The sequence below is a fragment of the Octopus sinensis genome, linkage group LG11 (genome assembly GCF_006345805.1).
Source record: "Octopus sinensis linkage group LG11, ASM634580v1, whole genome shotgun sequence".
Classification (NCBI taxonomy): Eukaryota; Metazoa; Mollusca; class Cephalopoda; order Octopoda; family Octopodidae; genus Octopus; species Octopus sinensis.
This window is the reverse complement of record NC_043007.1, coordinates 20,851,646-20,864,917: the sequence shown is the minus strand read 5'-3', so window position 1 is coordinate 20,864,917 and position 13,272 is coordinate 20,851,646. Positions and strand designations below refer to the sequence as shown.

General features: G+C 37.9%; 1 protein-coding gene across 1 annotated transcript; it reads right to left on the bottom strand.

The window, feature by feature from the left end:
• Positions 1-11,915: 11,915 nt before the first annotated feature.
• Positions 11,916-12,885, bottom strand: LOC115217269 (retinol dehydrogenase 14-like). The gene has a single exon (XM_036507200.1). It carries the CDS (start codon positions 12,870-12,872, stop codon positions 11,919-11,921), a length of 954 nt encoding a protein of 317 aa, XP_036363093.1. The 5' UTR covers positions 12,873-12,885; the 3' UTR covers positions 11,916-11,918.
• Between the last annotated feature and the right edge of the window lie 387 nt (positions 12,886-13,272).

Genomic DNA, 13,272 nt, shown 5'->3' with positions numbered 1-13,272 from the left:
GAGTGGTTGGCGTTAGGAAGGGCATCCAGCCGTAGAAACATTGCCAGATCAGACTGGGCCTGGTGCAGGCTTCTGGCTTTCCAGACCCCAGTTGAACCGTCCAACCCATGATAGCATGGAAAGCGGACGCTAAATGATGATGATAATGATGATGATATATATATATATATATATATATATGATAGTAATATTAAGTTACTGTTAAATCTACATTTTTTTATAATACTGATATAGCAAATCAAGTTCTCGATATTATTTTAACCTTACAATTCCATATTCTTGAAGCTTCTTGCACAAATAATGATACTATGACCCAGTTGTGTAACTGGGTCATACTTGACTAACTGAGCGAAAATCTAACTGCAATCAAATCCATGCAGATATCTTAGAATATGCGTGATTCACTTAACTATTTTTTGCCTTCGTTTTTGTTCTTTTTTATATAATCTTATATCATCTTGTTCTTGCACCATCCTTCTCCTTACCACATTGCTAGTTTTTTCACCTCCTTTCCCTTTTCCTGTCGATTTAACAATTTCCACCTGTTTCAATTTTGTTTTATTTCGTATTTTTCTATCGTCATTTTATTTTCTGTTTCTTTCTTTCTCTTCTTTTCCTAATGATAATATTTCAGGGGAAGTAACTCATTTGTACCACTTAAGAAGGCAGACATATCAGTTTTATCTTTTATCTTTTGCTTGCTTCAATCGTCATAAGAGTGTGGCCATGCTGGGGCACCACCTTGAAGGATATTTAGTTGAATGAATTGACCCTAGTACTTATTTTATTTTTTCAGGCTGGTATTTATTCTGTCGTTCTCTTTCGTCAAATTGCTAAGTTATTCTTTTTACTCTTTTACTTGCTTCAGTCATTTGACTGTGGCCATGCTGGAGCACCGCCTTTAGTCGAACAAATCGACCCCAGGACTTATTCTTTGTAAGCCTAGTACTTTTTCTATCGGTCTCTTTTGCCTAACCGCTAAGTTACGGGGACGTAAACACACCAGCATCGGTTGACAAGCGACGTTGGGGGCACAAACACAGACACACAAACACATATATACGACAGGCTTCTTTCAGTTTCCGTCTACCAAATCCACTCACAAGGCTTTGGTCGGTCCGAGGCTACAGTAGAAGACACTTGCCCAAGGTGCCATGCAGTAGGACTGAACCCGGAACCATGTGGTTCGTAAGCAAGCTACTTACCACACAGCCACTCCTACACCTAATTTATATTATTTTATCATCAGTGAGCATGGCTTAGTAACATGTACCATACATTCACTAATAGGCACAGGAGTTGCTGTGTGGTAAGCAGCTTGCTTACGAACCACATGGTTCCAGGTTCAGTCCCACTGCGTGGCACCTTGGGCAAGTGTCTTCTGCTATAGCCTCGGGCCGACCAAAGCCTTGTCAGTGGATTTGGTAGACGGAAACTGAAAGAAGCCTGTCGTATATATGTATATATATATATATATATATATATATATATATATATTATATATATATATATATATATATATATGCGTTTGTGTGCCTGTGTTTGTCCCCCTAGCATTGCTTGACAAGCGATGCTGATGTGTTTATGTCCCCGTTACTTAGCGGTTCGGCAAAAGAGACCGATAGAATAAGTACTAGGCTTACAAAGAATAAGTCCCAGGGTCGAGTTGCTCGATTAAAGGCGGTGCTCCAGCATGGCTGCAGTCAAATGACTGAAACAAGTAAAAGAGTAAAAGAGAGAGAGTAAAGAGTAATTTTTTTAGATGCTTTGTAGTCATGAGCTGACATAGATATCCTTTCAGGCCCATCACCCTTGAGACAGTGGAGCATCTTCAATGTAACACCTGGAATGCAGGCTCCACCAGCACCCTAGCTGGTTCTTGTTACTGCTGACTAGACTGCTTGACTGGAGCAACATGAAATGAAGTATCTTGCTCAAGAACACAACCCACTGCACAGTCCAAGAATTAAACCCTTGACCTTATGACCTTAGGTCAAACTTCCTGATTACTAGGAAATGTACCTTCACTACTAGGTAAAAATTATATTAAAACAGGTACTGCTTCTGTTGCATATAATGGGTTTTTATTCAGTTAAGCAACTAATTGCAACATCAGTGATTGTCCAGTCACTGTTTTTTCTATATTAATAGCTACAGATTTTGCTTTAGCATACAGTTGCCATTGTGTCAGTGTTGCTGACAAAATCCATATGCATATTTAGCATTCTCACATTCTGCTGTAGGATGATTTTCATCTGCTACCAAAATAGTTTGTATTTTAGACACAGCATGTTCCATAAGAGATACTATCTCCAGACAAATATTGCAGTAAATTTTCACAATGTCTTTACATTAAGTATGATACATAGATAGCTATTTAATCTAATATTGCTTCTGTTGTATTTAATGAATTTTTGTAAAAGATATGATTTCAAAAGAGAAGCTCTATTGTTTCTTAAGTTTTGATCTAACTGTCCTTGTTACTTGCAGAGTACTAGCTTTTGATTGTGTCACTTCAGAACTTTTTAATTCAAAGCCCCTGTTAGTTCTGTGGATCTTCCTCTTCAACTGGCACCCCTGCTCTTTCTTGTTTTTCCCTTGTTCTTTTTTTGCTAGTTTGTTTTAAAATACAATTTTGTCCTAAACAAAGTTTGAGGCCACTGTAGCATAAGGGACTTTAAAGAAGGAAAAGAAGGGGCTTACAAATTCAAAAATTATCAATTGAGAGAAAGTTTAAAGACAGAATATCATAAACCAGAGGGAAACAAAAGGATGGTGGTGAGTTCCAGGGAGCAGCAGTCCTAAGAAAGAAAAAAAATAAATAAATGCGCCCTTTTTAAAGCCTAGCCAGGCTCGTGGGCCCAGTTTCCCGGTTTCAATGGTGTATGTGTTCCCCAGCTGGATGGGACGCCAGTCCATCGCAGCATTACTCATTTTTGGACTGGAGCAACGTGAAATGAAGTGTTTTGCTCAAGAACACAATGCATCACCCGGTCCAGGAATCGAAACCACAATCTTACAATCATGATGCTGACACCCTAACCACTAAGCCACGCGCTTCCACTCAAGGAAAGAAGCTATTAGAATAAAAGTTCTATGACTAGTTTTTATGTCCTAGTGTTGGGTATATAATTTAACGAAGTGGTGGGTAGGTGGAAGCATTTACTCAGCACAATACAACCACTATTATATGAGACTCAATGCTCTCAATCAACGGCTCACAGTGAACTGCTAATCAATCTGAACTGCCAATCAACCACAATTCTCTATTTTATAACAATGAGTCAGCTCACTTTTAGTCACTTGGTGGATGGTTGGAATCCTTCCACAACACTAGCAGAGATAAATTTTTCAATATTTACCATAAATCCTCTAGTATAGTCCGCCCTTGAGTATAATGTGCAGGGCATTTTTAGGGGACTGTACCTCTGAAAAACCTAAACCTTGTATGTAATACGCACCCCTTCTCGAACTTGAGTCAAAGAGGTCTATATAACATCTTTGGTTTGTAAAAATGTATACGATAACGTCCTTTATTATTATTGTATATATAACATAATGCAAACATGAAGCTTTCTTGTGCATTTTGTTTGCAGAAAATAAAGAAATTACAGTAATAACATTTAATAAATGTTGCTTACTACAAATTATGGATGATTCTTTTATGACTTCATTGCTTTCAGGCTTAGCTTAAGGTATTTTCACGCCCGACATCACAAAATGCGTCTGAATAAAAACATTGCTGGACAGCAAATAGAGACTCGGACATTGCTTAGAAAATAATTTTCATTATTAACCTCGTATATAGTATGCACTAGGGATTTTGACCTTTAAATTTTGGGGGGAAATGCGGATTATACTTGAGGATTTACGGTATTTCTTCTTAGTAGTCTACAATGAAGTGCGAAGAAACTTTTTTGACAATTAACAGTAGACACCCTTTAGTAAAAGAGATAAATGAAATATGCATTTAACAGTTTTGTGTGTTAATACAGGGAAATAATTACTCTACTACGATGAAATTATTTCAGCTTCAACAACATCCTTTGGTTCAAGTTATTTAACAAATGGCAATCTCATCAATTTTCAAGGTGTTGCCTACTTTTTGCAAGTGTGAAGTTCTCAGGGGACTAGATTGGTGCCCTGCCTGTTGCCAGCATTGGTGATTTCCTCAGTCTAGATGAGCCCTGCATCTTTACTACAGTCAGAGTGGGAGCTAACATCTGTAGGGGACTGAGATGTTACTGTGGAAGGTTTCTTGACTCCAATAAAGGCGGCAAGCTGGCAGAAACGTTAGCACACTGGGCAAAATGCTTTGTGGTATTTCGTCTGCCACTACGTTCTGAGTTCAAATTCCGCCGAGGTCGACTTTGCCTTTCATCCTATCAGGGTCGATTAAATAAGTACCAGTTATGCACTGGGGTCGATATAATCGATTTAATCCGTTTGTCCTTGTTTATCCTCTCTGTGTTTAGCCCCTTGTAGGTAGTAAAGAAATAGGTATTTCATCTGCTGCTATGTTCTGAGTTCAAATTCCGCCGAGGTCGGCTTTGCCTTTCATCCTTTCGGGGTTGATTAAATAAGTACCAGTTATGCACTGGGGTTGATATAATTGACTTAATCCATTTGTCTGTCCTTGTTTGTCCCCTCTGTGTTTAGCCCCTTGTGGGTAGTAAAGAAATAGGTCCCTTGACTCTACAGGTTTTCACAGTCAGTCTGCTGCCTAAATGCTGGTTATGTCACTCGTCACATCGAGCTAAACTTTATCATTAAGCAAGCCCTGGCTTGGGTTAATATGCCCTCAGTTCTGGAGCCAGCAAGATTATCCAGAAGTGATGGTAAGAGACCAGATGGTCTTACCCTTTGTCTCTGGGTAAGAGGCAGGTGCCTCATCTGAGACATCATAGTGTGTGGCTCCTTTGCTCCCTCCCAAATCCTGCATGCTGCAGTAAATGGGAGGGTCACTGCTTCTGTAACTGAAAGGAACAAAATCCTTAAGCATCATGACTTGTCAGTGAAACATTTCTTCCAGCCTGTGGTGTTTGGGAAGTTTAGAGGGGCTGGGCCCCTAATGGTGAAGTTCTTGACATCATTGGAGGCTCGCCTTACCGAGGCATCAGCTGATGTCCTTAGGGGTGTTTGGCTGTTCCTATGCTTTAGCCTTGCCATTGCCTGCAGCAATACCCTGAGTGTGTTGGCTTGCTTCAGTAGGTTCCTTAGAACCTTGTGGTGTGCAACCAACTGAGACACTTGGTGTTGAATTAATGGTTTTTTTTTCCCTTTCTTCCTCCTTTTTTTTCCTTCTTTCTACGCTCATGTTTGTGCTTTCTTCAGTTTTGTATTTGTTTTATAATGTGGTTTTGTATTACAATTTTACTCTTTTCCTTGTTTCAGTCACTTGACTGCGGCCATGCTGGAGTACCACCTTTAATTGAGCAAATCTACCCCAAGACTTATTCTTTGGAAGCCTAGTACTTATTCTATCAGTCTCTTTTGCCGATCCGCTAAGTTACAGGGACGTGAACACACCAGCATCGGTTGTCAAGCGATGTTGGGAGGACAAACACAGACACACAAACATATACACAAACACACATATATATATATATATACGATGGGCTTCTTTCAGTTTCCGTCTACCAAATCCACTGACAAAGCTTTGGTCGGCCTGAGGTTATAGTAGAAGACACTTGCCCAAGGTGCCACGCAGTGGGACTGAACCCGGAACCATGTGGTTGCTAAGCAAGCTACTTACCACGCCTATTATATATGTATCATACTCATACATGTTATATATATAGTTATTATCTCTGTTGGTTATAAAAACTTTTCATTTGTCCCTTGTATATATAAAAGTACAGCTATGAAATTCTCCAAATTGGTTTTTCTCTTTCTAAGTGGACAGGTTGTTGTTTGCAATAGCCTGACATAGATTTGGCTGCTAATTCTAGCAGGGCGTGACCGCGTGGTGGCTCAACCGTGTCTATGTAGTTCGCATCTATTGTGACCATCACTAAAACCTGCAGGTAAACATGAATAGATTAGGGAAGGCGTACTCGGATTCTCACACTGCACCCCATGATAAATTATTACATGCCGGGGTCCTTAATTAAACAGAGGTATCATATATCTGAAGCGCTGGATCTGTGGATCGCATATTAAACGTAGATTAACTAATACTCTTTTACTTGTTTCAGTCATTTGACTGCGGCCATGCTGGAGCACCGCCATTAATCGAGCAACTCAACCCCGGGACTTATTCTTTTGTAAGCTCAGTACTTATTCTATCGGTCTCGTTTGCCGAACCGCTATGTAACGGGGACATAAACACACCAGCATCGGTTGTCAAGCAATGCTAGGGGGACAAACACAGACACGCATATATATACATATATACGACGGGCTTCTTTCAGTTTCCGTCTACCAAATCCACTCACAAGGCTTTGGTTGGCCCGAGGCTATAGTAGAAGACACTTGCCCAAGGTGCCAAGCAGTGGGACTGAACCCGGAACCATGTGGTTGGTAAACTAGCTACTTACCACACAGCCACTCCTGCGCCTAATGATTGCCATCGTACTGTAAAGTTTGCCCGATAAGGTTTGACCAGGGCCTCACACAACTTACTTACATGTACTTGTGGCGACATTCACCCTGGGCAGGTTGAGTCGGCTTCTTCTACCACCCTCGAGGCATCTCGAACCATGGCTGCCTACGTACGACGGTCCTGCGCCAGTTCCTTGGAGATAGCGAGCCAGTCACGGTTCCATCGACGCAGGCCGACCACCTGTGGTCCCGTGAGCACGGGGAGGTCCTCCTCGATCGTCGTAACCCAGGTCTTCAGCTGTCCGCCCGCGCGTTTCCGCCAGTTGGGAAGTGGAGTTGGGAGAAGGACATCACGGCTCAGTTCACCCATCGGACGCCTACATGGTATTTGCATGGCCAAACCAGCGCAAGTGCCGTTGCAGAAGGACAGATGGAAGGGGCCGCAGAGACAAGCGAAGTCGGAGATTGGCGATGGGAAAAACCAAAAACCAAAAAAAAAACAAAAAAAAAACAAGATTTATCAGAACTCATAAAAACATCGCCTTAGTTTCTGATGTTGCACATAAAGAGATAATTTCATTCAACTTATTTATTTAATCTGCTGGAAGCTTCGATAAATTATTTCCTCGGCATATCGAATTCTAAGCAAGAAATATAATCCCCGATTCTAAATCAATAGAAATCAACAGCCTTTGATATAGTTTCCTAGCAGTTTCATTTAGCAAATGTAAACATTTACATATAATTTGAGGTGTGATTCATAAATGGAAACGGTATATAAATTTTAATATGTCAATATTTATTGATGAAATTGAGGAAATTTCGAAACAGGGAAAGCAAGAGAGGTAGGGGGTTAAACGGTCATATCTAAAAGAAGAGACGTATTTCAAGACACCGTAAACATCATAATAACACGGTTTATATCTCTGACACAAACATTTTGAATTGCTAATTGTTTGATATTTGAATCAAACCTTTTACCATTACAGCCACAGATCGAGATGGATTTTATGACAGATCAGTACCACCCTTATCTTCACCAACGAAACCCGATCGGGTATGGATCTCAGTATGGCCGCTCGGATTTTTATGAAGATTTTGGGAGTGAACCCGAAGAAAACACTTTTTCCATCGATGAAGAAAGCAATCCTAATGCTTTTGCCGATTACGACATCAATGAAGATTTGGGCCAGAGTGAATTCGATACGGCCGATAAAGAAAAAGAGTCGCTGGATTCTGAGAACGACAAATCGAAAAACTCAGATTTCAAGGACAAAAGTTTGCCAGAGAAAATATCTCATTTTTGTAGCTGGAATTGTTTTTTTAGCCTAATGTTTGTCATGGGAGTACTACTTGTGTTCGTGGACCATTATGATTCGGCTTATGTGAGGATGCTGAGCATGCAGAAGTTTTTCTTCTTCGTGATGGGTGTCCTCACCACCACCGTGGCAGTTGTGGTTGTTATCGTTGTGGTTGCTTTCACGAGCTGTTATGGAGACGGTTTCTGAGATTTCGAAATACCTGTAAAATAAGCACGAGAAGACCCTCTTTTGAATCAACAACTAAATATAAAACGATCGTGAAATATGTAAACAAAAACCCAAAATTCCACCTAAGTTCATTTACGGAATTATAAAAAAAGAAAAGAAATTAAAGAGGCATAAAACAACAAAAAAAAAAACATATCGGTGGAAGGACGATCTTCTAGTCTTCACATGTTTTCACTTAAAACATTCCAAAACTATATAATTAACAGTCAATGGTAATTTAATATAATATAATATATATATACAGGTGCGCGCACCGGGACCACTGTTCGCTAGTAGTACCTATATATATATATAGCGCAGCAAGTGTGCAGGGCTATCTCTCTCCACAAAAATTGTTTTGAATGTAAAGTTGGACATCCCTTCGGTTATTTGAAAAAAAAAACACACTCTATAATTAAGATGATTAAGAATATTCATTAGAGCACTTAGTGATTAATTTATTAATTATTTGATTTTACTTTTGTATAATTACAGAAAGTGAAAGATTACTAAATATTATAGTATTCTTTCTTTAATGAATACATATTACGTTACTTTCGTTTTGCTCGAAAAATATTTTTAAAAAACCTGAATGGATGTCGAAAATCTATAGCCCAAGGGTTACAAAAAAGGGTTTCATCTCTTTTCTTTGCACTTTAATTGTGGGTATTTGTTCAGGACATCATTTGTCTTTCCCATGGTGTTTTGCCTGTCCTACAATCGCACTACATATTTTGTTGATCGTTTTTACTGTGTTCTTTTTATGAATATTGACACTTCCCCTGTGGAGTAATTTAATCTTTGCGCAGAAAAAGGATTCTAACCGTGACCATCCCGTTCTTGTATGGCTATCTGACTGTAATTTGATAGAGATTTGGTTGTTATTTCTAGCCGATTGAACAATGAAATAAAAAAAAAAAACCTTAATCCCAAAACAGATGATGATGGTCACTTAATTAGCAGTAGTGCAAGCTGTTTACTGTACTTAATTACGCCACTGATTAATTTTATAATAACAATAATAATAATTAAAAAATAAATCATAAGTAGTGTGCTTATACTTAAATGGGAAAGTATCAATATTCATAAAATTACTAGTCGTATTAGCGAGAAAGATGGGGGGAAATAGTTATTGATTGATACAAAAATTCTTTATTTTTATAAGGCTCGTTGCTGTTAATTACGACCCACAACATTCAGCTCTCGAGATGTGCGTATGTATTTATTTGTGTGAATCTTGCACGTATAATGTGTTTGTGCTGAGAAATTTTTTATATAAATACCATAGACTGTATTAAAAGAAGAAAAAAAACTAGTAGAAATCCTTTTTTGGGAGCTTTTTATACATCACATTTTTGAAACCTTTAATTAACTATTTATAGTCGACACACACTTTCCTTCATTAAAACGGTGAGGATTGAATGTCTTGTGCATAACACACGCACACACACACAAAGCAGCAGTCCTTGTTTACATTCGGTTTCACTTTCGTGAAAGTAAAATATAATTTCGGAGATGTACTTGCACAGCAAGTGACTTGATCTAAGATCGTGTGCTGAAACAAAAGTATTTTTGCAGCGTGGAAGATGTTTATAAACAATTTAAGACCACACACACACAAAAAGAAAAAAAACCGTTAGATTCACTTAAACATGAAGAGGATATCAGATACGTATTTCATTGAGAGATGTGATAGGTGTTCGACACACAATACAACCATGACTAACATTTATAACAGTCTTATAATTACACTCTATAACAAATGCATGAATTGCAAAACAATGGTGCACCTGAGCACTGTATACAATAATTTTATTATTATTATTATTATTATTATTATTATTATTATTATTATTATTATTTCCCACAAAACAGGAAGAATAAATAAAAAAGAAAGCAGAAAAACGTGTCAAAATATTTTCGTCTCTTTGAAACCGCGACCTGTTCACTGACAAAACTTCGTGCTGCATTTTGACACATTAAATTTAAATGTCGAAGTGATTCTAATGGTTTTTTTTGTGTGTTCTTAAATGCTTATAAACATCTTCCATGCTGCAGTTGTTAAAATAATTTCATCTTATAAATATTCTATTAAGGCCGTAAAATTCTTCCCCAGCGCTCTCTTTTTATTTTATTTTTTCTTAAACGGCTTGTTTGGAGTATTGGGGCATTGAAGTTAGTTGTATCATTATCGTAATTTCTATTCCATCTTGAAAAACTCCAGCAAAATCGGAAAAATCAAAAGCAAGCAACATACCCCCCACAAAAAATTTTTAAATGCCTCAAAAAAATTACAAATATGGCACAATATTCACATTATTCACATTATTTTACTTTATAATGGAGTTTTATAAAATGGAAAAAAATCTGGAGCAAACTTTGATAGAAGTGCAGGGAGAAAAACCATTCAGACCCTGATATCAAAACCCTTATCAAAGTCAGGTTAGGGAGGAGAGGCGAAAGGTCGGAGGTAAAGAATATGTACTCCACCCTTTTGCGTCGTAATAAAACCCCTAAATACTGGGTGTGCGAATTCTTTACTTCCGCCAACGAAAGTGAAACTACCGTTCTAAATTTTTACCTTGTTTACAAGACTTAAAATAACTGAGGTTTATGTAAGAAAATATACAACTTAATTTTAAATTTGTATTTTCGATTTGTCTCACATTCAACTCTTTTCTTAACCATCACCTTTTTGTCTGATTAGGAAAAAAAAAACAGAACATTCAGTTGTCTGCTTTGGCATGAAATCTTTAAAAAAATGTTTTCTTTACGCCTGATAGTAAAACTCTTACGTATTTAATTTTTTACCTGATGAAATGCAGAGTTTTAATTCTCATTTCAATCTTGAAAATTCATTTTAGACTCACACACCATCAGTTTTCGTTCAAATTTTGACAAATGTAATTTGTGCTAAACATAGCGAACCTACACAAAAAAAAATTGTGAGCAATAATACACAATAAATACAAAACGTTTTTTCCAAAGCATTTATTGTTTTCGTTTTCTCATAACTTTCTGTTGTTAATGTTTATTTTTTAATTGGGCAATGTTTCGTTTTATGATCCAGAAAGGGAAACTACTGAAGTTGACAGAGCTTGGCATATTAGATAGAAATAATTTTATGTTTGGTAGTAATCCATTAAACTCAGCAATAAAACAAAAGTAGAATAATGTTTTTCATTGAAGCTGAAAGTTTATTTTGAAATTGTTTACTAGCGCAGGAGTGGCTGTGTGGTAAGTAGCTTGCTTACCAACCACATGGTTCCAGGTTCATTCCCATTGCGTGGCACCTTGGACAAGTGTCTTCTACGATAGCCTTGGGCCGACCAAAGCCTTGTGAGTGGATTTGATAGACAGAAACTGATTGAAGCCTTTCGTATATATGTATATTTATATATATTTGTGTGTGTTGCCGTATTTCGTCTGCCGTTACGTTCTGAGTTCAAATTCTTCCGTGGTCAACTTTGCCTTTCATCCTTTCGGGGTCGATAAATAAGTACCAGTTACGCACTGGGGTCGATGTAATAGACTTAATCCATTTGTCTTTCCTTGTTTGGCCCCTTGTGGGTAGTGAAGAAATAAGTATTTCACCTGTCTTTACGTTAGCATGCCGGGCGAAATGCCTAGCGGTATTTCGTCTGCCGTTACGTTCTGAGTTCAAATTCCGCCCAGGTCGACTTTGCCTTTCATCCTTTCGGGGTCGATAAATTAAGTACCAGTTACGGACTGGGGTCAGTGTAATCGATTTAATCCGTTTGTCTGTCCTTGTTTGGCCCCTTGTGGGTAGTAAAGAAATATATAATAAAATTAAATAAACAGAAAATATTGTTTTTTACGTACCTGTTAGGACAATCCAGTTAGTCTTTCACTAAACTCCCAGAGTCTTTTGGCAACTTCTTCATTCAAAGCTTTATCGTGCCATTCTTTCCGTCGACAACCAGAATAATAGAACCCAGTTTCTTCAGCAAGTTGTTCTGAAATGGCACAATTGATGATTGATTGTGCTCCTTCTTTAGCATTTAAAAACATTGGAAATAAAGGCTGTATGTACCGAATGAAAACGGGAACGGAATGTTGAAGTAAATTTGTTCTTACAATTCCTGGATTGACACAGTACACGTTTACACTTGTATCTCTTAGATGTTTGCTAAGCTCTCGACAGAACAAGCTGAGAGCAAGTTTACTGTTACAATAAGCAAGGGTTCGATCATAGCTTCTTTCAGAATTGAAATCCTTAAAGTTGATGTTTCCTCTAGCGTAAAGGAAACTCCCGACACAAACAACACGACTTGGTGAAGATTTCTTAAGTAGATCCAGTAAAAGATTAGTCAGTAAGAAATGCCCCAGGTAGTTCACTCCCATGTGCATCTCAAAACCATCTTCTGTTTGCATATAAGGACATCGAAAAACTCCAGCATTATTTACCAATATATCAATACGTGGTTCTTGCTCAATTATTGTCTGAGAAAATTTTTGCACAGACTTCAGAGATGCTAAATCAAGTTTATGAAATACTACCTCTTGGTTAGATTGACGACGAATTTCGGCAGCACATTCTTTACCTTTGAATTCATTGCGACAGGCTAGTATTACTTTGGCTCCCCTTAGAGACAGCTCCAATGCAGTTTCCTTACCAAGGCCAATATTTGCTCCAGTTACAATTGCTATTTTACCAGTGAGGTCAGCACGACTGGGACATGTTCTGTGCCGAATTATGTAGCAGCGTAGTAAACACAAACATATAACAATCAAGGCAATTATTATGATAATTAAAATAGCAAGTAGGTATGGCTCCATTTAAAAACCTAGAAAAAAAATTATTTTGTGGGGCTTTTTTTGCAGTTCTTTTCCCTTTTTTTTTGTTTTTCCTGCTTAGCTGTGAATTATGGTTGATTGTTGCTGAGAACTACCAGCTGCTGTCTTGTGCTTCAAACCTGATGTTATCATTTCAGGAAAATATTTTCATTTGTTGACTTAACCTACTTAACTTCAGAATATCAGTTGTTAAGTTTTCTATATTGGACATGTTCATATTAACTAATTTCGTATAGGGCTACATTTCCACTAAGGGGTTTCAAACACAGACTTTGTTCTCGAAATCCCAGAGTTAACTGTAGATGACAGTAAGTTTATCTGCTGTATAACTTTTTGTAAGCCTAGTACTTATTCTATCAGTCTCTTTTGCCGAACCGGTAAG

Bases quoted from the DNA above. Each gene is read 5' to 3' on its own strand.
- LOC115217269 (XM_036507200.1), bottom strand. From the start codon at position 12,872: ATGGAGCCATACCTACTTGCTATTTTAATTATCATAATAATTGCCTTG.